The sequence below is a fragment of the Ammospiza nelsoni genome, chromosome 11, assembly GCF_027579445.1.
Source record: "Ammospiza nelsoni isolate bAmmNel1 chromosome 11, bAmmNel1.pri, whole genome shotgun sequence".
NCBI lineage: Eukaryota > Metazoa > Chordata > Aves > Passeriformes > Passerellidae > Ammospiza > Ammospiza nelsoni.
The window spans coordinates 9,021,137-9,043,040 of record NC_080643.1 but is presented as its reverse complement, the minus strand read 5'-3'; the positions used below and the strand labels follow the sequence as shown (position 1 = coordinate 9,043,040).

Sequence of the window (21,904 nt, the reverse complement as noted above, 5' to 3'; positions counted from 1 at the left end):
GGGAGGCACAGCACAGCCGGGATAATACCCCAGAGCAGCCCGGCAGTGCCAGGCTCAGCCCCGGAACGCCCGCGGACGAGCCCGACGCCCCCGCGCGCTCCCGGTGCCGCGGGAACGCGCCGGCACCACCCCCGGCCCGCGTCACGTGACTCTCTCCCTCGCTCTCGTGTCACGTGGGCGTGCCCGGCGGTTCCCGGAAGTGCGTCACGGGCTCGGGCCTGTCTCCGTTGTCGGCCCGCTCGGAACTTCGGCGCGGCACAAACAGACCGGAGCGGCGGGCGGGGCCGTGAGTGCGGGGAGGGCCGGGCCGGCCGGGCCGGGGCGGCGGCGGGGCCCGGGGGCGGCGAGCGGCGCCTGGGCCAGCGCGGGGTGAGGGCCGCAGCGGCGGGCAGGGCCCGGGGGCGGCGGGAGGCCGGGATGCGGCCCGTGGGCACGGGAGCCGGGGCGGCGGAGAGCGAGGCAGGCAGCGGATGGCGGTGGCGGCGGCCTGTGCCGGGCCTGAGCGGAGAGAACGTGCGGGGCGGCAGAGCTGGGCCCGCGGGGCTGAGAGCGGTGCTCGGCAGGACGGGCCGAGCGCGGCAGCCCCGGGCAGGAGCCGCCGGTGACCTCGTGCTCTGCCCGCCGGGGCCGTTCGCACAAACACCGCTCACACAAACACCGCTCACACAAACACCGCTCACACTCCCTTTGCCCTCTCTCGGTGCCTGGGGCCGGGCAGCGGCGCGCGGGAGGCCGGAGCTGCCGGCTGCTGTCCGAACGCTCTCATCACTACCCCTGCCCGTGCCCCGCGGGTTGGAGCTGGGTGATTTCCAAGGTTTCCTTCCAGCTCACACCGTTCTGTGGTTCAGTGATCGTCCCCAGAACGAGGGAGCTGGGCCTGCCGGGTTCCCCACTCAGCAAAGGCTCCTTGCTGTCACACTGCGTTGGGCGCACAGTGATTTCCACGTGGGTTGGAAACATTTTGTGTGACAGTGCTGGCTTGAGTAGCTGCCCCAGGGACTCTGTGCTTGCCCTGGCTCCACCCGTGTGTCAGGCATGCCCAGAAACAAAAATAAAAGTCAAGCTTGAGCCTTGGGATTTCTGGTCCCTCAGGGGAGCAAGAAACAGAAGGTGACTGAAGTATTTGCGTACATGGAGGACATGTTTATGTTATCTGCGTTTAGGACATGGAGGATCCAAAAGTCCCTGGAAAGATGATGCTGTTGGGATAGCCAACCTTGTCTGCAGCTACCCCTGGAAAGGCCTTTGGGCACTGATGGGGAGTGCTGTGGACAAGAATCAGGGAGCTCCTCCTGCCAAACCTGCCCCAGGCACGGGACACAAATTGCATCTCATTGAGCCCTTTGTGCTGTCCTTCCTGGTCTGGTGCTGCTCTGGGGAGGAGTGGCCCTTCTCCTTGGCCTCTTGCTCCCTTTCCTCTGGCCAGTCAAAATATTTGCAGTCTCAGCATGAGCTGGGTTGGGAAACTGCTTGGGGGCAAAACACGGTTAGGAGAAATCCCCGGCTGGATCTGGATCTGGTTCACCCCACAGCACAAAGGCAGGGAGAGCAGAGGACAGGGAAGCACTTCTGCTCCCTGCAGCAGCATGGCCACGCTTCCCTGGCTCTGGGGATTGAGTAAGGTTTTGTGGGAGTGCCCAGCTCATCAGGTGTGTCCCGGAGGTTCACCTGGCATCTAGCCAGAGCAGCCTTTCGCCATCTCTCCCCTGCAGTGACTCCTGCTGTGCTAACAGGAGTGGTGCCAAAACCTTTGTGCACACAGGGGCTGAACGTGCTACCCGTGTGAGCGTTTCCTGGTGGCAAAAAGTCTCTTATTCACCTATTTAATCTCTGAGGAACCTGTGCTTTCCCTTCACTCCTCCAAAACCTTGGGGTGTGTGCAGCAGCCTCGGGCTGCCATCAGTCTGGCAGCTGCAATGGGCAGAGCTCCAGCCCCCTTGGTTCCTGCCTGCTGTGAGGAATGGCTGGCAGCAAAGCACCCGGGGGAGCTGAGCCTCAGCGAGGCGTGAGAGCAGCAGGCTTCTCCTGGAGCAGTGACAAGCAGCCATGCAACCCTGCCTCTCTTCCTCACCCCTTCTTGGGCAGAGGCCTGTCCTTTCTCAGCCCTCCAGGACCCTTCTCAGAGCTTGCTTTCAGCCCTGCCCAGCAGTTATCCTCTGCCACCCCTTTGGAGGTGCAGGGCAGGGCTTCTCCTGACCCTGCATGAAGCAGTCACTGTTTCTTGAGTCCTATTTCTCCTGGGGTTTTCACCCTGGAGGCAGAAGAAATACAACAAAAAATGCTTTCCCATGTTTGCCAAGCCTAGGTGAGCTTCTTCAGCACCAGGGGACTGGAGCTGAGTGACAGCCTGCAGCTGGCATCAGAGGCCTAGCCTGGTGAATCACTGCCACTTTCCCTGCTGTGGGGGCCCTTCCCATTCCATCTGGAGCCAGAAATGCTTCTGCATCCTGGAGAGACCCAGTGAGTGCAGCAGCATGGGGGTGATGCTGCTGCCCTCCCACTCTTTCAAGCTCTTTGGGACTGATGCTGGACCCTTCTCAGCATCTCAGTCTCCAGATCACTTGGGCCTCTCCACTGTGGGTGGCAGGAGTTGTCTGTGCCAGGCAGTTGGGCTGGACTCAGCTTTTCACTTGGCTTCAGTGGTTCTTGGTGGTGAGGGTGGGTTGGCCTGAGAGGAGTGGTTTGGATGCAGCACCGGTCATGGGGCTGGCTTTGCCAGAGCTGAGGGCAACCCCAGGCTGCTTTGATCATTGGGCTTCCTCTCGGTTTGTGGCTGCAGCTCCACATTTGCGGCTGCTTGTTGCCCCAGACATTTCTAGGCAACAAATGCCCTGGCAACATGGGGCCAGCAGGACAGAGCTGGCAGTGTCCTTCCTCTGTCAGGGTGCCTCCCTTGGAGCTGCCTCCTGCCATGGCTGTGCCCATGCACAGCGAGGGGTCTGTGCTTGCACATGGGTGCAGGCAGAACAGGGTGTTCCCGAGGGACAGCTTGCCTCCCACTGGAGGAGAGACTGGCTCAGGGGAGCTGGGCTAGGCCAAGGGGTTGTTTGGCTTGGCTCCACGTCCTCACATGGGAGCTGGGCCGTGGGCTGCGTGTGAAACGGTGCCCTGGGAGCTGTGGCAGGCAGCTGGCACCTGGGGGTGGGCAGGATCCGAGTGGCTGGGCCTGTTTCTGTGCTGCAAACCCCTGCAGGCTGGCAGGCACTGCCAGGGTCAGGGTGTGCAGCCAGGGCAGCGAGGGAGGAAACCTTCCCAGCTCTCTGCTCTCACCGCCTCCATGGAGACACCTCCAGTGGGACTGTTTTCAGGGGTTGTTTTGGCTCTGCTCTCTCAAAGCCCTGAACACTGTGGGGTGAGGGGTGACACTGATGAGTGCACCTGGGCCAGCAGCTCCCAAACCCTGTTGGGGAGCTGGCTTTGTAGAGAGGGCATGTCTGCAAAGGGGGCAGGGTGAACAACTTACATGCCCTGCTCAACCTACTCTCTTCCTGGGCCACGAGGAGCAGAGGTGTCCTGTTTCCAGGCCAGGCCCCGCTGACGCTGTCTGTAAACTGGCTGGGAGATAAATATTCAAGGTGCAGTCATGCTGGTTAAGTTCCCAGCTAGTGGGAGAAGGGGGAGGAACTCTCCTTTTGCCAGGAAGCTCTGCTCTCATCTGTCATGGGAGCCTGTCCCAGACCTGCTTCCTTCTTAGGGTGTTACTGGCTCCTATTCTGGTGCTGTTGCACAGGACACTGTTTGACTGAAATAGCTGTCTCTCCAAGCTGTGTGACAGGCTCCCCCCGTTGACTCTGGAGGCTCAGTTTTGCAGATCCAGGCCTCCTCATGTCCTTGCCCTCAGCTGTGTCTCGGGGTGTTAGTGCCAGCAGCTGCTCTGGGCCGGTGTTGCTATAGTGGGAGCCATGAGCATGACACTTGCTTTCCAGGTTTTTAATGCGTGCCACATACTGAAGACCCCTGATTGTATGTTGGGAGCTCTGACAAGCCCATGCTTTTGGCAGTAAGCATTGTAGCAGCTGTGATGAGGTAGGTTTCCTCACTGAGTGCTGCATGGGGCTTCCCATAAACAACATGGTGAAGGTCATGTAAGGGCACTGGCCCTGAGGCAAAGAGTGGATCCTGCTGCTGTTGGGCCTTTTCCACCTGCTCCTCCTGCCATGCTTGCTGTTTCCTCTCTTTAGGCCATTACTTCCTTGCCAGAGAGTTTGACCACAGAGAGTCGCCAAGATAGCTGGGCCAGGAAGAAAACGTCGCACCCCTGACCCAGACTCCATTAGCGACCCCGGCGGGCTGTTTGTGTCCTCCAAACGGCTGAAAATGTCCAGCAGCACAAATGCCCCTGGCCAGAGGAGAGCGTCTCGGGGCTTGGATGATGCCACCAACAAGAAGAAGCAAAAGGATCGAGCCAATCAGGAAAGCAAGGAAGGTGAGAGCCCCTCAGCATCCCTGGTGAGCAGGCCTGTGGTGTCTCAGCCCCGCAGCCTGGGAGCCTCTCAGCCATCTGCTGCAGGATAAGCAGATTTGACTAATCACTTCCTGCAGCTTATGGTAACCCATGTGATGTGGGATCTTCTTCGACACAGTGTCCTCCCTGGACCTGTAACCTCCTTCCTTTGGGCACTACTTAGCCCCAGCGATGTTAGGAAGGTTGGGCCTGTGGCCTTGTTAGCTAAAATCTGGAGCTGGCCTTGGTGATTGTTTCTAGACTCTGCTTTGGATTGGGTTTGATCTGCCCCAATCCAGCGAGAGTGGAACTGAAACCTGTGAGTGCTCTTGCAGCAGGAGGCAGTGCTGCTTCTTTCCCCTCAGTTTGCTGAGGCCAGTGTTGTGAGGCAGTGACCAGGAGTGCAAGGTCTGCGGTTGGGGCTGGTGCTTTAGCTTCTGAGTCAGAACAGGGTGTGGCTCAGGTGAAGTAGTAGCTGTAGAGTAATTCCTTCTGTAACTGTCTTGTATCCTTTGACAAAAATGTTGCTTCGGGTGCAGGGAATGCCTGTGGGCAGGATGCCTGCAAGAGTTTCTGTGGCTCTGGGAAGCTGTTTGATTTCTGTGCCTGCTCTGTTATGATTATTGTAACCTCAAAATCACAGGGTGTTTTATAGGCCAAGGTAATTGAGTGCTTGGCGAGGTCTGCCAGAGCGGCTGGGCACAGTCCCTGATGTGAAATCCCACGGTGCAGAGCATAGCACTGTGCTTTCTCTGTGTGGGAGGACTGTGCCTCTGGTAGGGCTTGACTCTGCATCCTCTGACGTGGGGGCCATCTTGAGGGCAGCCATGCTGCCCCTGTCCCCTCTGTGAGTGGTGGTGAGGGGCTGTAGATCCTCCAGGCAGTGCTACTGCCATGCTTCTCACGCTGCCAGCCCCACCAGCACCTTTGCACTAGTGGCTGTGGTGGTCAGCAGAAGTTTCCTACTGGTTTGTAGCCAGTCAAGGGAGGCAGTGACAGCCCTCTGAGTGTTCTCGAGTGGAGACCACAGTTCCTGTTGCCATTACTTCTCTGCTTCAGGAGAAGGTGCTGTCGCTTTCGGTTCCTTGCCTGGCAGAGTTCACTATCCTGTGGGGCTAGAGCAGGCCTGGAGACACTTCTGGCTGTTGGAGATAATTCTGTGAGTGGCAGGGATTAGGTGTCAAGTCAGTTTGGTTCCCCACCCTGATCTGGAAGGAGGTTTTCAGATGTGGACATTGGCAGCTTGTGCAGGAATGGAAATGTTAAAGTGCAGCTGGGCCACGTGGTTCTCTGGTTACAGCAGAATTAGTTTGAGCATGACCAAACACCAGGTTCTTTCTGTCAGATCAAGACAGGACTCCTCTATATGGCTGGAGGCGGGGACCTGGTGAACTGAGCTGGGCAACACAGCTGAGCCTGGGTGCCAAAAGCTCACAATGAGCTATGCCTCAAGAAAACAGTGCCTACATGGTGCAGAATTGTTGTGTTGCTCCCACTCTGGTACTGTTTAGAGTAGGATATGGTGGTGTGGCCCAGAGCAGCTGTCCTGGCACTGACTTGCTGCAGTGCTGCAGGCAGGACTCTGGAGAAGGAGAAATGTGAGAAAGCAGAGGAGGGAGGTGGGCAGCACATGCAGGATGAAAGGCCTGGACACAGATTCAGGGTAGAAAGAGGCGATGTGTGAAATTTTCAGCATCAGCTTGCTGGCCTATGTTGTGAGGTGACAGAATGGCAGACCTGGCTGCACTCTGCTTCTCTGCCCACCAGTGTCTCGCCCTGAGCTCGAGCAGGCTGAGACTGCCCAGGAGAAGGACTCAGAGGAGGGTAAGTGGAGGTGTGTGCCAGCTGTCACTGCATGCCCATGGAGTGCCCTTGCCAAGGGATCTGAAGCTCTCACCTTGTTGTCCAGTGCTCTGGCATTGAGCAGAGCTAACGTGAGCACTCCCTTGCCTCAGTGTTTATCTTAACAGTATGTGGCCTTCCCAGGGGCAGAGAAAGGCTGTCTGCAAGGAAGAGGCCCTGGGTATGTGGCCGGCTGCTTGCAACTCAGGTGTCACAGTGTCACTGAGCACAGGCCTGGGACACCTTGCTGCTGACACCTGCTCTACTTGTTTCTGAGTAGGACATGATGCTGTGCTGGGAACATCTCAAGCTGTGTCACCTTGTGGGCAGCATTGGCTGGTTTCTGTCTCAGTCCAGGCCTGCTTTGACGACAGAGTAGGATGTCCTTGTGCCCCAGGGGTAGAACAAACCTGATTGAAGTCAAGGTGATCAAAATCACTTCCTTGTGTTGAAGACTTCAGGGCATCAAAGGCCACACCTGGAGAGTGGCAGGCACACAATGGAAGTTCTGCCTGCACCAGAGTATCAGTGCTGCACTCTTTTCTCACCCGTTACAGCGTACTTGCCCCCTGGCCAGCCTGCACATCTTTCATCCTTGTTAGCCATGCTCACCTGGCAGGAGTACAGTGCTTTGATGGTTGCAGCTGGGCTGCTTGGTTTGCATATGCAAAGGGGAAGTGGCAATTTCTGATTGTGGTCAGAGTCCACCTAAATCCCTCAGAGTAATTCTGTGGCTTCCTCGTTCCTTGGGAAAGCAGTAATTGCTTTGTCGTTGGCAGGAGCCACCCTCTCTTCCCAGCTGCCACTGCTGCTTGTGGCACTGCCAAGAACAGCGCTGCCTTTCTGATCTCTCTGGTTCCCACTGGGATTCATCTGCCCTGCTGCTGTGTTCTTGTTTGTGGCCTCTCTGATGAGGGCAGGTCCCTTTTAATTGTCCTGATCTGTGTTCCCTGCGGTGACCTCCTTAACTGCATGTATGTTCAGGCTTGTGTTCCCCAGCCAAGGAGTGGGCACTTCAGGCTCATTCCCCAGCAAGTGGGTGACATTTCCCTCCCTTTTCCTAGAGCTGCTGCTGGACTGGAAGCAGAATGCTGATGAGATCATTATCAAGTTGAATTTGGGCACTGGAGCTCTGAAGGCAGAGGATGTACGTGCTGATTTCACTGACACAGACTGTGTGGTCAAACTACCAGGTATGGGAATGGAGCAACTGCTGCAAGCATTTGTCCATTGGGATTTGGCACAGCTCTGGGCCAAGCACGGGGTTGCTGCAGGCAGACATCAAACTTTTCCCTCAGAGGCAATGCCCTGCTCTCAGCTGGCACACAGTCAGGCAGCAGACAGGGACGATAGGAGAGCATTGTAGAGCTGGGGAGGACAGGAGCTGGCCTCTGTGCCAAGTGACCAAATGTGCACGGCCGCGCCAGTGCGTCTCTGTCCCCTGCTTGCTGGGATGGCTGAGTCAGTGCCGGGTATCCTTTGGAAAAGTGACTGTGCCTCTGAGGGTGGGGAGGCCCAGGGCCTTCCCGCTGGGAAGAAGGCCAGCCAGATGTACAAAGCAAGTTCAGGGAAGCTGGCTGGAGCCCTGGAAGGCTCCGGGGGTATGGTGGCAGCCTGCCTGCAGCCTTCTTGGCTCTGAATGAGTGCTTCCTTCATCCTGGGGGCAGGTGAAAGGGGGCTGTGGGTTAGGTGACAGCTGCCTGGAGCACTGCCTGAGGCACTGGTTCCCCTCTGCTTTACAGACGGGCGCCAGTGGAGCTGTCAGTTCTATGAGGAGATTGAGAGCTCCTGCAGCAAGATCCAGTGCAAGAAGGGCAACTTTCTCCAGCTTGTGCTGCAGAAGAAGATCCCACTCCATAACTGGTCTTCACTTCTGGTAAGGAGGGAATGATCTGTCTGTTAAGTGAACTCATGGAGCCCTGGGGAGCTGGGGTGAGCTCCGAGCTCCCTGCTGTTGAGCTGCCCAGGGAGCAACATGGGACACATCAGTCATCTACGTGCTGCATGAGCCATCTGCCACTGTCCCAGGGAGTCATACCCCTGTTTCTGCCTGCCATGCATTCCCAGGTTCTGGAGTACAGTCCTGGTGCAGTCTGGGAAGGGAGAGTGAGGGTGAGGGGTTGATAGGGATCCTGAAAGATGGTGCTACCTGAGAACCTTCCCACTGTGCTGCATTGCTTTTTACAGAAAAAAAGGAAAGATGGATCCAAAGAAGTGGCCAAAGGGGCTGCGTGCTGGGAGAACGGGAAGGAGAAGGCTGCTTCTGCAGAGCTGACCCCTGAAGAGCCGAAGGCTGAAGGCACAGAGCCACTGAGATCCCGGCGGGAGCCCTCCAACCCCAAGCGTGCTCCAGGAAGAAGCGAGGTCCTGGGAGGGAAGAGCCCAGCCAGCCCAGGGACACAGAGTGGCCCCAGTGCCAAGCGGGCAGTGTACCTCAAAGTGGCTCCCACAGAAGAGGAGCCGAACGCCCGGGTCAGCGGGAGCACAGAGCCCAGCAAGGGGCACGGCACGAGAGCCGGCAGCCGCCGCAATGGCAGAGCCAGCCAGGCTGATGCACCCGCGGCCCTGGCAGACCTCGCGCTGCCACTCGAGAAGGTACCTGGGCACCTGGCTGGTCAGGGTGCCCCTGCTTCCTCTGCCCTGTGCTGGGGATGCTGGAGCCAGCCCTGCTGATGAGGGTGAGGTGGGCTCCGGGATGCTGAGGGCTGACAGGAGAACCTGTGGTGGAAGAGAGGGTGAAGTGAGGACCCTGCAGTTGCTGTGCTGTGGTGCTAGTGGGGCTGGGCTGGCATGGGACGTGTGGGGGAAGCAGGTGGTATGGAGCTGTGCCTGACTGGCTGGCAGGAGCCGCAGTGGGTGGGCCAGGGCAGCTCAGGGGTGACAGTGTCTGTGTTTCACTGTGTGTTTCTGCATTGAAAGGCTGTGGTTTTGGCCAAAGAGAGTGTTCCCGTGGAGATGCCACCTCTTGCAGCTACCACAGAGGTGCTCCCCCATCGTGTTGCCACCTGTGTTGAGAAGAGAGTCCTGCAGCCAGGCAGCCCTACTGAGGCCTTGCGGAGCCGGGACTGCCTGCCCATCCTGGGAGAGAGCTCTAAGGCCATCCCAGTGGCCACCCCTCCCATGGGCAGGGATGGTGAGAAGAGGGACTGGTCCAAGGACGACGTGGCTCTGGAAGCAGCAGCTGATGGTGAGTGGCCAGAGCCCATGGGGTGAGCCTGGTCAGGAAGGTCCATCTGCTCAGGACCTTTCCTGGGTTAGCTTGCAGCCCCAACATGCGAGGAAGATAACCTCTCTCTCCGTGGTTTTCCTTACTCAGAGCCAGAGCCTTTTGTAAGCCTGACCTTTGTCAAGAATGACTCATATGAGAAGGGCAATGATCTGGTGGTGGTGCATGTCTATGTGAAGGAGATCCACAAGGAGACATCCAAGGTGTTGTTCCGGGAACAAGACTTCACATTAGTGTTCCAGACGAGGTACAAGCTTGCCTCGGGATGATGCCAGGCCGCTGCAGAGCTCCTGATTGCAGCTGGGCTGCTTGTTTGTTCACCTCTGCTCACTCCCAATTTCTCTGCAGTGATACGAACTTCCTTCGTCTCCATCCTGGCTGTGGGCCCCACACGGTGTTCCGGTGGCAGGTGAAGCTCAGGTATGAGTCCTGTCCTACTAACCCACGCCAGGGCAGGGGAGGTGAGAGTGCAGAGCTGGAGCAGGAACCAGTCCCATCTGGAGGTTCTGTATGGGGAATGCTCGTTTCCTCATCTGGAGGTTTGACTTACACCACGCTACACTGATGCCGTGAGCCTGCTCTGCCTTGGCTGTGTGCTCACTTGCAGGGGAGGAAATTCCAGTGTCTCCTTGCCTGCAGTTTGCCCCAGGCTGTTCTAGAGCTCTTGGGGACAGAGCTAGACCAGCTTGTGTGCCCTTTGGGTAGGATGTGCAGCAGGAGAGAGCCAAGCAGAATGGATCTGTCAGAAAAGGGATGCTCTGTGTGCTCAGTGTGGCCAGGCTCGAGGGTTTCCACCCTGCTGTGTCAGGGCTACCTCAGGATTAGTGCTAGCAGGGTCCCTACTGCCTGGAGGCTGTGGGTCTGCCATACAAAGGCCTTGGCATGTCTGAGGCTGCTGTGGGGTCTGGGGCATCTCTGACTTGCTTTGTGCCTTGCAGGAACCTTATTGAGCCGGACCAGTGCACGTACAACTTCACGGTGTCTCGCATCGATGTCTGCCTGAAGAAACGCCAGAGCCAGCGCTGGGGGGGGCTGGAGGCTCCAGCCACACGAGGTCTGCACCCTGCCTTCTGTCCTGCCTTCTGTCCTGCCTGCCTGCTGCACTGCAGGGTGCCATGGGCCCTCCTCACCACTGCCAGCTGCTGGTGGATCCTCTGGCACGGGATGGTGGGGAAGGAGAGGGGCTGAGTGGGTGCAGGTGGGAGGGATGTGAGGCAGGGTGTGAGCCAAGTGTAGGGGAAGGGCACTGCTGTTTCCCTTGCTCACAGGTAGGAGAGAGCCTGTGTAAGTGTGGACTGAACAGTTCAGCCCCACTGTGGGCAGTGTATGGTGCTGCTAACCACAGGCCCACCCTTCCCCCTTTTTAAGGTGCAGTGGGTGGTGCAAAGGTTGCCATGCCTACAGGCCCTACCCCTCTGGATAAGAACCCTCCGGGCAGTAACCAGCACCCGCTCTCCAGCAAGGACGAGGCCCGAACCAGCGACAAAGAGAAGCCACGTGTGGAAGATGGGGCTCTGGATGGTGTGGCAGCCCGTACGGGCCCAGAGCACTTGGCAGTGAAGCAAGAGCCACACATTCCTTCGGTGAGTGTGGTCACACTGGGTCTGACCTGGATAGGGGAAAGAGAGACACCTCCTCAGTGCCGCTCTGGAGACTGAAGTACTCCTGGAGGAGGAGGTGGTGCCCCTCACTCATAGTTGGCAGGATTGGGGGCAACTGTTGGCCTGTCTGTCCCAGTCCAAGTGGGAGATGGTGTGATGGCTCCAACCCTCTCTAGGGGTTTTCTTGGGCTTTTGAGTTCCTCTGGTGTTCCCAGAGACACTCCCTGAGTGCCACACCCTCACACCTGCCTCTGCTTTGGCAGCCCAAACCAACATGTATGGTGCCACCAATGACACACAGCCCAGTGAGTGCGGAGAGCGTGGAGGATGATGAGGATGAGGATGAGAAGAAGAAGGTCTGCCTGCCTGGCTTCACAGGTCTGGTGAACTTGGGCAACACCTGCTTCATGAACAGCGTCATCCAGTCCCTGTCCAACACCCGGGAGCTGCGTGACTACTTCCATGGTGAGCCCACACGGGGAGTCCAGCAGAGCTTGACCACTTAGATGAAGCCAGCAGCCACCCTGAGCTCCTGCATCTCTTGCAGATCGATCCTTTGAGTCAGAAATCAACTACAACAACCCGCTGGGGACGGGTGGACGCCTGGCCATCGGCTTTGCCATGCTGCTCAGAGCACTCTGGAAGGGCACACACCATGCCTTCCAGCCCTCTAAACTGAAGGTAGGGCCCCTGGCATTGGTGCTTACAGGAGCAGCTATGGGTCTCCAGCATTGCTTTGTGGGCACCTGGCTGCCCTGCAAGTGCCACAGAGAGCTGTGGATGCAGCCAGGGTTTGTGCATGGGGCAGGCAGTGCTGCCAGAGCTCTGCTGACCAGCCCTGACTGCTGTGCTCCCCACAGGCAATTGTGGCCAGCAAGGCCAGCCAGTTCACTGGCTATGCCCAGCATGATGCTCAGGAGTTCATGGCCTTCCTGCTCGATGGCCTGCACGAGGACCTCAACCGCATCCAGAACAAGCCCTACACAGAGACTGTTGACTCGGATGGGAGGCCTGATGAGGTGAGGGTGTTCCTCCCCCAAAGTCACCGGGGAGAGCAGCCTGGGTGGTTTAATGAGGTGCTAAGCCCTTTCTTCCTGCAGGTGGTAGCTGAGGAGGCTTGGCAACGACACAAGATGAGGAATGACTCGTTCATAGTAGACCTCTTCCAGGGCCAGTACAAATCCAAGCTCGTCTGCCCGATGTGCTCCAAGGTAGGGCAGCCCTGAAGGTTCTGTCCCTGTCCTGGTTGTGCAGAAGTAGGCTCGTGACACTCAGAGAGCACAGGGCAAGGGTGGGTCCATTGGATCTGCTGCTCAGCCACAAGCACTTCCCACAGCTGAGTGTGTTTTTGTTCTGCAGGTGTCTATTACCTTTGACCCCTTCCTGTACCTCCCCGTGCCCCTCCCACAGAAGCAAAAGGTGCTGACTGTCTACTACTTTGCAAAGGAGCCACACAAGAAACCCATCAAGGTAAAGGATACCTTTACCCTGGGGAGGGAGCCGAAGAAGGCTCCTGGAGGTGCCCCAGGCAGCTGGTCATGTGCCAACTGGCTAAGCCCTGTGTTGAGTAAGGGCCTTCATGCCTTAGTGTGCTGTGACTAATGTGGCACTTTCTCGGTGGCAGTTCCTTGTGAGTATCAGCAAGGAGAACTCCAGTGCCATGGAGGTGCTTGACTCAGTTGCCCACAGTGTGCGTGTGAAACCAGAGAACCTGCGCCTGGCTGAGGTGAGAGTGCTGGGCAGATACCTCCTCTGGAGGGTTGGGCCACCACAGTAGGGCCTGGGGATGTCCATCTTTCCCTTGTGAGGTGGTGAGATGAGCACAGCATCCTTGGGCTGCTGCTCTTCCCACAGCTCACTGTGAGACAGGGGTCTGTGGCTCTCTGAGGAGAGGACACATAGGGCAGCCCTCACACGGCCATGCTCCACTGCTTTCCTGGCAGGTGATCAAGAATCACTTCCACCGCATGTTCCTGCCCTCTAACTCACTAGACACAGTCTCGCCAACGGACCTGCTGCTGTGCTTTGAGGTGCTGTCCCCAGAGCTGGCCAAGGAGCGTGTGGTGGAGCTGCAGGTCCAGCAGGTAAGAAAGCATATCGGGATTGCTGGGAGGGATGCAGGAAGGCTGAGCCCTGAGTAGGAGGGGCAGAACTGCACACAAGGGCAGTTAGCTACAGCGAGCATGAATGCCCACCTTGTCCTGCCCAGGTGCCCTTCCCTGTCCAACGGGTCCTTTCTCCTGCAGCGTCCACAGGTGCCCAGTGGCCCTGTCGCCAAGTGTGCAGCCTGCCAGAAGAAGCAGCTGCCAGAGGATGAGAAGCTCAAGCGCTGCACGAGGTGCTATCGAGTTGGTTACTGCAACGTGTGAGTTGGCTTGGTGCCTGGCAGGGATGGAGGATCTCCTGCTGTGAAGGGCTGGTGGGAGAGCTCTGCCTGCTGGGAGAAGGTGGGATGGATCTGCCCTTTGGGATGGAGCCAGTTGAATTCCTGGTGTTCCCCTTGTCCCCAGCACACTCCTCTGGCCCTGCACTGCTCCTTCCCAGGCTGTTCAAGGATGCTGAGTTCAGCAGGGGCTGTATGTATGTCTGACATGCCGTGTATGTGTTACAGGGCATGTCAGAAAACACACTGGCCAGACCACAAGGCCTCGTGCCGTCCTGAGAACATCGGTTTCCCCTTCCTCATCAGTGTCCCCGAGTCCCGCCTCACCTACGCCCGCTTGGCCCAGCTGCTGGAAGGCTACGCCAGGTGAGAGTCTGGGGAAGGAGGGTGCTTCTGCCTGGAGCTGAGCTCAGCCCCATGTCTGGCCAGCTCTAACTCCCACCTCCATGCCCAGGTACTCAGTCAGCGTGTTCCAGCCTCCGTTCCAGTTGGGCCGGATGTCACCGGAGCAGGGGCTGCAGCCTCTGCACTCGGACAAGCTGGAGCCCCTGGCCAAGAGCAGCTGTGCAGCAGCCACCTCTGCCCCCGAGCTGGGAGATGGGGACAGGGTTTCCAGCCTCCCTCAGGAGCCCCCGCTCTCCCCAGCTGTGCCTGAGCTGCAGCCAGAGATGGGGGATACTACCACTGTCCGGAGCAAGGTCCTGACAGCCAGGAGTTCCCTCCTGAGCTTGGATTCAGGGTTCTCTGAGCACATGGAGTCACAGGGTGACAGCTGTTGTGAGAAGGAGCCATCCTATGAGAGAGCCCTCAAGCCAGAAGGTAAGAGGTGCTGAAGCGCTGGCTGTGTTTGTCCCAGGACCTCGGGCAATTTTCCCTCCTTGGGGTGACCTTCCAGCACAGCATCTCTTCTACACCTGTGAGCTTGGTCTGGAGACTCTTGGGATCACAGATGAGGACATGGGAGCTTTGTTTTGGCACTCTTGCCTCACCTGAAATGCCTGTCTACCCACGCTCTGCCCTGCCCTGGCAAAGCCCAGGGTGTAGAGCAGAGACCTGATGAGCAGAGGCTGGAGTGCTGTGTTGTTGTGGGAGAGGTGGGAATGCAGGGGCTGGCAGAAGTCCTGTGGGAGCAAGGCAGAGCTGGTGCAGGCTGAGCCCCTGGGGGCTGTGAGCAAAGCACTTGGCTGGCTCTGACTCAGCTGCATGGGACCAGCCTCTCGCACTCGGCTGCCTGGCTGTCACGTTTCCAGACACTCGTCTCAGGATGGCAGCAATGTGCAGTGAAGGGGCAAGGCAGGCAGAGGAGCACAGCTTGCCAGGGGCAGGCGCCTGCTAAAAATAGTCAAGGACACGGGCACGTGGTTGTGTCCCTTCAAGGCCGTAGCATGTGAGGTGGGGGTGGGGGCGCTGCAAATTCTTGGCCCCTACGCAGGGCAGACAGGCATTGCCACCACAAATCTGTCCCTGCCTCTTCACAGCTGCCATCCCTGGGTACCAACACACTCCAGACTCACTGAGTGCCCGCACCACGCAGTTCTACATCACTAAGATCGACGCTGCCAACCGAGAGCACAAGCTGGAAGATAAAGGTGAGCCAGAGCCCTGTAAAGCACCACCTTCATCCCTTACAGCCTCTGGGAGGGCAGTGGATCTGCCTGGCATGAGATGAGCCCAGGTGTCCACACTGGACAGTAAAAGCTGCATATGACAGGGAGGGAAGGGCTCTGCTGCACAGAGCCTCTGTCTAGAAGCTCCTCTTGGGTATGACATTCCTGCTCTCATCAGCAAATAGGCCAATTCCTTCCAACCTCATGTATTCTCAGAGGGTCCGTGATCTCTGGGTCACCTCTTTGTTTGAATAGAACGTCCACACCAAGTGCTGTTTGTGAGGGTGCTGCTGATGAGAGGGCTGTGCCAGTGTTGCACCCTGCAGGCTGAGGGGCTCTGCATGATGAACCTAGCCAGGGGGGTACCTGTCTCTTTCTGGCAGCACTTTTTGATTTCTGTATCTAACTGGGATGGGCAGGATTGCTCCAGCAAGGTGGCCTGGTCTAACCTAGTGAGGTAGGTGTTTGAAGTCTGTGCCCCTTCACAGGTGACATCCCCCTGGATCTGACAGACGACTGCTCCCTTGCCCTGGTGTGGAAGAACAATGAGCGTCTCAAGGAATTTGTGTTGGTAGAATCCAAGGAGTTGGAGTGTGTGGAGGATCCAGGCTCAGCCAGCGAAGCAGCCCGGGCTGGCCACTTCACCCTGGAACAGTGCCTCAATCTCTTCACGAAGCCTGAAGTCCTGGCCCCAGAGGAAGCGTGGTGAGGAAGGCAGCAGGGTGGGTTCCAGCCAACAGGCCCAGACAGCAGCAGGGGTTTCCCAGGAGCTACCCAGGCCTGCATGCTGTTTCTGCTGGCAGCCAGGAACAATGGGCTGGCTTTGCCTGTGCACTCGGAAGGGCTAAGCCAGCAGGGAGCAAAGCTAATGCTCTGCAGGGCTGTACTGGCCTGCCCTTGACAGAGCAGGCTGAGCCCTCCCACATACCGTTTGCCAGCCCTGCATGTGGGGACCCTGGGGCTGAGCTGGGCTGCAGGGACTGAGGCTCTCTCCATGCCAGTAACGAGCACACTCTTCCCCCAGGTACTGTCCCAAGTGCAAGCAGCACCGCGAGGCTTCCAAGCAGCTGATGCTGTGGCGGCTGCCCAACGTCCTCATCATCCAGCTCAAGCGCTTCTCCTTCCGCAGCTTTATTTGGAGGGACAAGATCAATGACATGGTGGACTTTCCTGTCCGGTGAGAGCCCAGGGGATGATGTGCCTGGGTTGGCACTGCCTCTGCTGACCTGCAACCCAGCCTGCATAAAACTGATCACCCTTGACAGTCACTGTGTCTCTCTACAGGAGTCTGGACCTGAGCAAGTTCTGCATTGGTCGGAAGGGTGAGCAGCAGCTGCCTATGTATGACCTGTATGCTGTGATCAACCACTATGGAGGCATGATTGGAGGGCACTACACAGCGTACGCCCGCCTGCCCAACGACAAGAACAGCCAGCGCAGCGACGTGGGTGAGCATCTGTCCCCTTGGCCACCCCTCTGCTCCTGCAGCCGTGACTTGTCTGCTTGCTTAACCCTGCCTCCTCCTCAGGCTGGCGGCTCTTTGACGACAGCACAGTCACCACGGTGGATGAGAGCCAGGTGGTGACCAGATACGCCTATGTCCTCTTCTACCGCCGGAGGAACTCTCCTGTGGAGAGACCCCTGCCAGGACATCCCTCAGACCACCGCACCGAGCGCACCCCCTCTGCCGAAGCTGCTGCCAGCCAGGTGAGCACTCGCATCCCTTTCGCCGCTGTTGGAGCCACAGAGCCTTGAAATGTGCTCAGGGGCCCTCGTGCAGGGCCCTGCCTGTCTTTACCTGCACTCACAGAGCCTGGTGCAGCTGTGGTGCAGTGCCTGTATCCCTTTGATACCAGAGAGCTTGCGTCAGCTGGGCATTGGAGCCTGTCTTGCCTTGTTCTCACTGTGGGCTTGGGACAGTCCCTGTCCTGAGGGCTCACAGGAGAGCTGGTTTCATCATCAGTGTGGAAGTGCTGATGGGAGGGCACTGGAAGAGGAAGAAGGGGGCACAGCCTCACTGGGGTCTGCACTGGAGGAAGGGCTGTGAGCGGTGCAGTAGGATCTGGTCGTGCCAGGGAGCAGTAAGAACTTGCCCACCGAAGCTACTTTCAAGTCAGGGTGGGGAACACTTTCTACTGGGGCCCAACTCAGGGCCAAGCCAAGTGCAAAAAAGGTAAATGCCAGTGCTGAGCTAGAGGCCTGGCAGCCTTCACAGGGTGCTGTAGAGAAACCTGCCAGAGTGAGCTCTGTTGCTGGGTGGCCTGGGAGGGAGGGACGGGGGTGGGCCAGAAGGCAGGGTGCTTTCAGAATGCTTTCAGTGGTAGGGAATGGCTGCACTGATCTTGTGAAAGTCAGGAAGGCCTAGGCTGGTGCCCACCTGGTGAGATCCTATGCACCACTGTGCTGCAGATGTTCCCTCCATGCTCAGCACCTCTGTGGGCCCACAGAGTCTGAGGACAATGCTCAGTTCATCTCCAGCATGACTGCACATGTGTGCCCTGAGGGGCCCTTCTGGCCTGGCCTCCCTGCCCCTCTGGCTCATCCTCCCCTTGGCCTGGTGTTGGTTAGGCATCCCAGCTCTGCTCTCTTGCCTGAGGACAAGCTGTTTGTCTCTGAGGCCGGCAGGGCTGTCTGGCATGTTGGTGTCTACCTGCTTGGGCTGTTCCTGCCCTGCGTGCGTGTTCTGGAGCAGCCCCACTCACTGGGGCCACCCTGAGCAATGAGAAAGCCGTGCTGCTTTTCACACACTGGTGGTGAGAGGCTTCAGGGACTGAACTGGCGCTGTGGCTCACTGTATGCCCCATGGCACTGGGGTTCATCAGGTTGCTCTGTGGCACTGGGGCTCATTGGGCCTCTTGCAGCACCGGTTCCCCTGCAGTAATGGGATGCATTGGATCCCAGTGGGGCTCAGCAGGTCCCCAAGCACCCTGGACCACCTGCGCCCTCCAGAGACCTACCTGCTCCCTGACTGGCTGCTCTGCATGATCACCGCCATGAAGGGCCAAGCTGTGGTTGGCTGCCTGTGGAAAATCCTCCTGGAACCTGGGCTACAATTGGTTGTCAGAGCATTCCTACCCTCCAAAGCAGAGCTGTGACTGGCTGTACTGGCACTGTGCCTCCTGCTCCTGCTGCTCCAGCTGGCTCTGGATTGGCTGTCATGTGAAAGATCCTGTTGGGATCACAGAAGCTGGGCTGTGATTGGCTGCTGCCTGCTCCCTTGCCTCCCGGACCCACCAATGCAAGCGCGTCTGCTCCATCGGGATCCAGCTGCTGGCTTCACTCCCCGCAGTCCCGTGAAGACCCTGCCCGTGCTGCCTCCCACAGAGCCACCCAGCGGAGCCCCACTCACCAGAGACCCCGAAGAGCTGCGGGGGTGGGCGCGACCGCGACGGTGCTGCATGGGGAGGCGGGCTGGCTGGGCACGGGGCTGGGCTTGCAGGCAGCCGCCTGCCCCGGGGGATGGCAAGGGGTGTTGCCCGTTGTGTTCTCCAAGTGCTGACGCAGGTTTCCACATCGCAGGCTTCTCTGATCTGGCAGGAACTGGAGGCTGAAGAACAAGAGCTGCAGCTTGAGGCACCCCAAAGGCCTGCAAGAAACTCTTGGAGGCCCTGTGGCCAGAAGCGAAGTCCGGGCACCCCCCAGCACCCAGATGAAGGCTGCGTCAGATACTTTGTCCTGGCCACCACGGCTGCAATTGTGGCTCTCTTCCTGAACGTCTTCTACCCACTCATTTACCAGCCCCGCTGGAGATAGGCCCAGGCGCGTGGCCAGCTGCGGGAGCAGGGCCGCCAGGGCACGCGCCGTCCTAGGACGCTCTGAGACCAAGACATGAGGCAGCAGGACAGAAATCGCTGGGAAAGACTCGCCAAGGGAAACATGGGGCTGTTGGCTCCTGTCTGTCTGCTCTGGCATCTCCTGTGCCAGCTGGCAGGCCTGTGTGGCCAGCCTGCTACTTTGCCAAGGCACAGCCCAGAACCAGAAGCTCCTTTGCCCTTCCTTGCTGCCCACTGGGAGTGGGGCAGGCCTCAAGGCTACCTGCTGCTCAAGAAGGGATGTTGCTGCTGCAGCCTTGCTGGGGCCTGAGAGCCCTGTGGGCACATCAACCATCTCTGCTTGGCTCCCAAGAAGGAAATGGAGACCTGCCGGGAGGCTGCAGCAAGGGCAGGATGCCCTGACACGGGCCCTGGCTGGCCACCTCTCTCAGCTGTGCTGCTGCAGGAGCCTTGAGCTCCCCTGGGGCTGGGTTACCCACGGTCCTTGGCCAGCCCAGTCTGCCCTGCTAGCCTTCTGCTGAGCCTTCTGGTGCCAGCTGCCTGTGTGCTGGGAGTGTGTGCCACACTCCTGTGCTGGGGCTGGACGGGCTTGTCACCAGGGGCTTGTGTGCTTCCCTGCTCAGCCCCAGACAGCCAGGGAGCCTGGCAATCCAGACTGAGGTGCCCATGGTGGGCACCGTGGGGCTGTGTGCTGGTAGCATCTGGGGGAGTTGGTCTCTTCAGGGCAGTGTGGTGCAGCATCTCATTTGCGAGGGTACCAGCTGCCCATGCTGCAGGAGAGGTGTGGGGTCAGGGAGCACAGATATGGCCATGGTGCATTAATAAAGCCAGGTTTTCCAAAGAAATGCAGCATTCCTGTCCTGTGTGCTGGGACTCCCACACAGAGGTGAGGACTCCACACTGGGGTCACCTGAGGCCACTATGTGACCCAGCTGGCACCAGAACCATCCCTTGGGCTTTGCTGGGTGCCTGGTGCACCTTGTGTGGCAGCAGGCTCAGGAGTGAGCTCCGCCTGCCCGTGCTATGGGGCACAGGCTGGGCTCCAGTCCCAGCTGTTCAGTGGTAGCCTCATGGGACACGTGCAGGGTGTGGGGAGCCCGGCAGAGCCAGGAGCGGGCAGTCCCCTGAGGCTGGGGCGCAGGCTGCCACTCCAACCGTGTCTGACATTGAGACGTGTTGCCCTTGGCTGCGTGTGGCTCAGACGGCTCTGGCGTATCTGGGTGTGAGAGGTGACTTCAGAGCCCTGTGACTTTCTTTTCCGTCTCCACTGCTGTTCTGCCGGCAGTGCCCTCAGCTGGCCTGGGAGGGATGCTTTGCAGTGAAGGGGTTCCTCTGTGTTTTAGGCCAGGGCCTGAGCTGGTCTCCCCCTACCTCTGTCCCACACCCCTCCTTCCACGTGCTGAGGTTTACTCCCCTCCCAAGCAGGTCCCAGCCGGGGAGCACGGGCAGGGCTGTGCCGTGGTCATGAGGTGCCTGTCCTGGAACAGTCGCCTCATTGTCTGCAGCCCTGGGTCTCAGCAGCTTCCCCCGCTCACCCACGGTGCCGGCCTCGTGGGTCTGAGTCAGTGCCCGGCGCCGGTGGGCTGACCTCTGCTCTGACTGCTGCTGGCACCCCAGCCTTGGGGCCCACAAGCCGCTGCCTGCACCTGCCTGACCTCACTGGCGGTGGGTGGCCGGCAGTGAGACCTGACAAAGTGCTCTCAGCCCTGGAAATCCCCTCTGGCCCTGCTCTGTTCCTCAGACCTCCGGCAGGCACTGGCAGCGTGCCTGTGGCCCGTCACTGCCGCCCGTGCTGGGGTGCAGGGCTGTGCTCCGCCCTGGGGCAGGAGTGCTGAGGCCTGGCCCTCCTGCCGGGCCGGAGTGGCTGCCTCCAGCGGCCCTGGGCACGCTGCTTCCCTCTGCCCTGTCCCTGGGCACGCTGCTTCCCTCTGCCCTGCCCTGGGGTTTGCCACCCGCTGCTGCTCTCCAAGCCCAGGGGCTGCGCAGTCTGCGTGTGGGGCTGTGTCCCTCCCGGGCACCTCTGCAGCCCCCCGGGAGCAGGGAGGGAGATGGGTGGGCAGGGTGCAAGTCTCCCTCTCATGCCCACCTTCTGCTTGCAGGGACTGCCCCCGGTGCCGTTCGGATCCGGCCTGGCCCCCGAAGGAGCCCCGCCGCTGGCTGCGGAAGGCCTCCCCGAGCGTTTTGCCAGCCCCGCCGAGCGCCCAGCCCCCTCCTACAGCAGCATGGAAGAAGTCGACTAGGGTGTCATGGGGGGCCTGGCCTGGGGGTGTGGGCCAGGCCAGGCACTGGGGGGTGGGGGGATGGGGGGAATCAGGGTTTGTCCTGCGCTCATTAAACTCTCTGAACTCCACTCGCCTCTGCTGCCTGCTATCCCTTGGGACCCTCTGCTCCCTCGTGTGTCAGGGCACCATGTCCCCGGTGTGCAGTTAGGACCCCCAGCACTCTGCTGCCACAGGTGCCCTCATGCTCCAGTGTTCCCTGGTGTGACTTGGTGCTCGCTATCCCCTAATATCCCTCAGGGACCGGTGCCATTGCCGGGTGCACTCCGCAGCAGCAGCAGGGGACACAGTGTTCCCTGGTGCCTGCTGCCTCGTGTGCTCTGCTGCTGGTTACTCCCTGATGTCTTGTGTCCCCTGTGCAAATCCCACCGCTTTAGTGCCCCGTGTCTTCTCCTGTCCCGGAGTTTCAGTGCCTGTTGTGCGTTGAAGTGCCTCGTTCCCGCTGCCTGTCTTGTCACCTGCTGTCCCTAGCGCTCTGCTCCCTGGTGTCCCCGGGCGTGCCCTACTGCCTTGTGTCCCTCGCGCCCGGTATCCCCCGTTTCCAACGCCGTCCCTCGCTGTCCGTAGTGCCCGGAATCCCGCCGGCTGTGCCTCGTCCCCCCGTGCCCCCCGCCTCGCCCCGCGGCCGGTGCCAGTGCGTCGGAACTGCAAGTCCCGTCAAGCCGCGGGCGGGTGGCGCGGCCAATGGGGCTCGGGGGGCGGTGCGGCCGGTCGCTGCCTCCGCCGCCGCCCGGTGCCGCGGCGCAGAG

The 21,904-nt window shown here is 59.4% G+C and overlaps 1 protein-coding gene across 7 annotated transcripts; it reads left to right on the top strand.

Moving 5' to 3' along the window:
* Positions 1 to 207: 207 nt before the first annotated feature.
* Positions 208 to 21,166, top strand: USP19 (ubiquitin specific peptidase 19). Of its 7 annotated transcripts, none has more exons than XM_059479853.1 (26): positions 208 to 286; positions 4,182 to 4,426; positions 7,351 to 7,479; positions 8,029 to 8,162; positions 8,474 to 8,881; positions 9,206 to 9,473; positions 9,603 to 9,759; positions 9,861 to 9,932; positions 10,451 to 10,566; positions 10,881 to 11,095; positions 11,377 to 11,578; positions 11,661 to 11,794; positions 11,974 to 12,132; positions 12,214 to 12,324; positions 12,473 to 12,583; positions 12,738 to 12,839; positions 13,057 to 13,197; positions 13,360 to 13,478; positions 13,725 to 13,862; positions 13,951 to 14,315; positions 14,975 to 15,085; positions 15,592 to 15,808; positions 16,128 to 16,280; positions 16,388 to 16,551; positions 16,632 to 16,810; positions 18,623 to 19,721. In XM_059479853.1, exons 2-26 carry the CDS (start codon positions 4,318 to 4,320, stop codon positions 18,854 to 18,856), a joined length of 4,248 nt encoding a protein of 1,415 aa, XP_059335836.1. In that variant the 5' UTR covers positions 208 to 286; positions 4,182 to 4,317; the 3' UTR covers positions 18,857 to 19,721. The 7 variants fall into 7 exon arrangements, with proteins under 7 accessions (XP_059335836.1, XP_059335837.1, XP_059335838.1 ...); XM_059479852.1 differs by lacking the exon at positions 208 to 286 and adding an exon at positions 3,908 to 4,026; XM_059479854.1 differs by lacking the exon at positions 208 to 286 and having other exon boundaries at positions 3,840 to 4,426; positions 10,887 to 11,095.
* The last annotated feature ends 738 nt before the right edge of the window (positions 21,167 to 21,904 follow it).

What these genes read in the sequence shown, in the direction of transcription:
- USP19 (XM_059479853.1), top strand. Translation starts at nt 4,318, where the DNA reads ATGTCCAGCAGCACAAATGCCCCTGGCCAGAGGAGAGCGTCTCGGGGC. An exon ending in CACACAAGAAACCCATCAAG is followed by an intron (nt 12,584 to 12,737) that starts GTAAAGGATACC and finishes TCTCGGTGGCAG; the next exon opens with TTCCTTGTGAGTATCAGCAA. An exon ending in AGAACCTGCGCCTGGCTGAG is followed by an intron (nt 12,840 to 13,056) that starts GTGAGAGTGCTG and finishes CTTTCCTGGCAG; the next exon opens with GTGATCAAGAATCACTTCCA.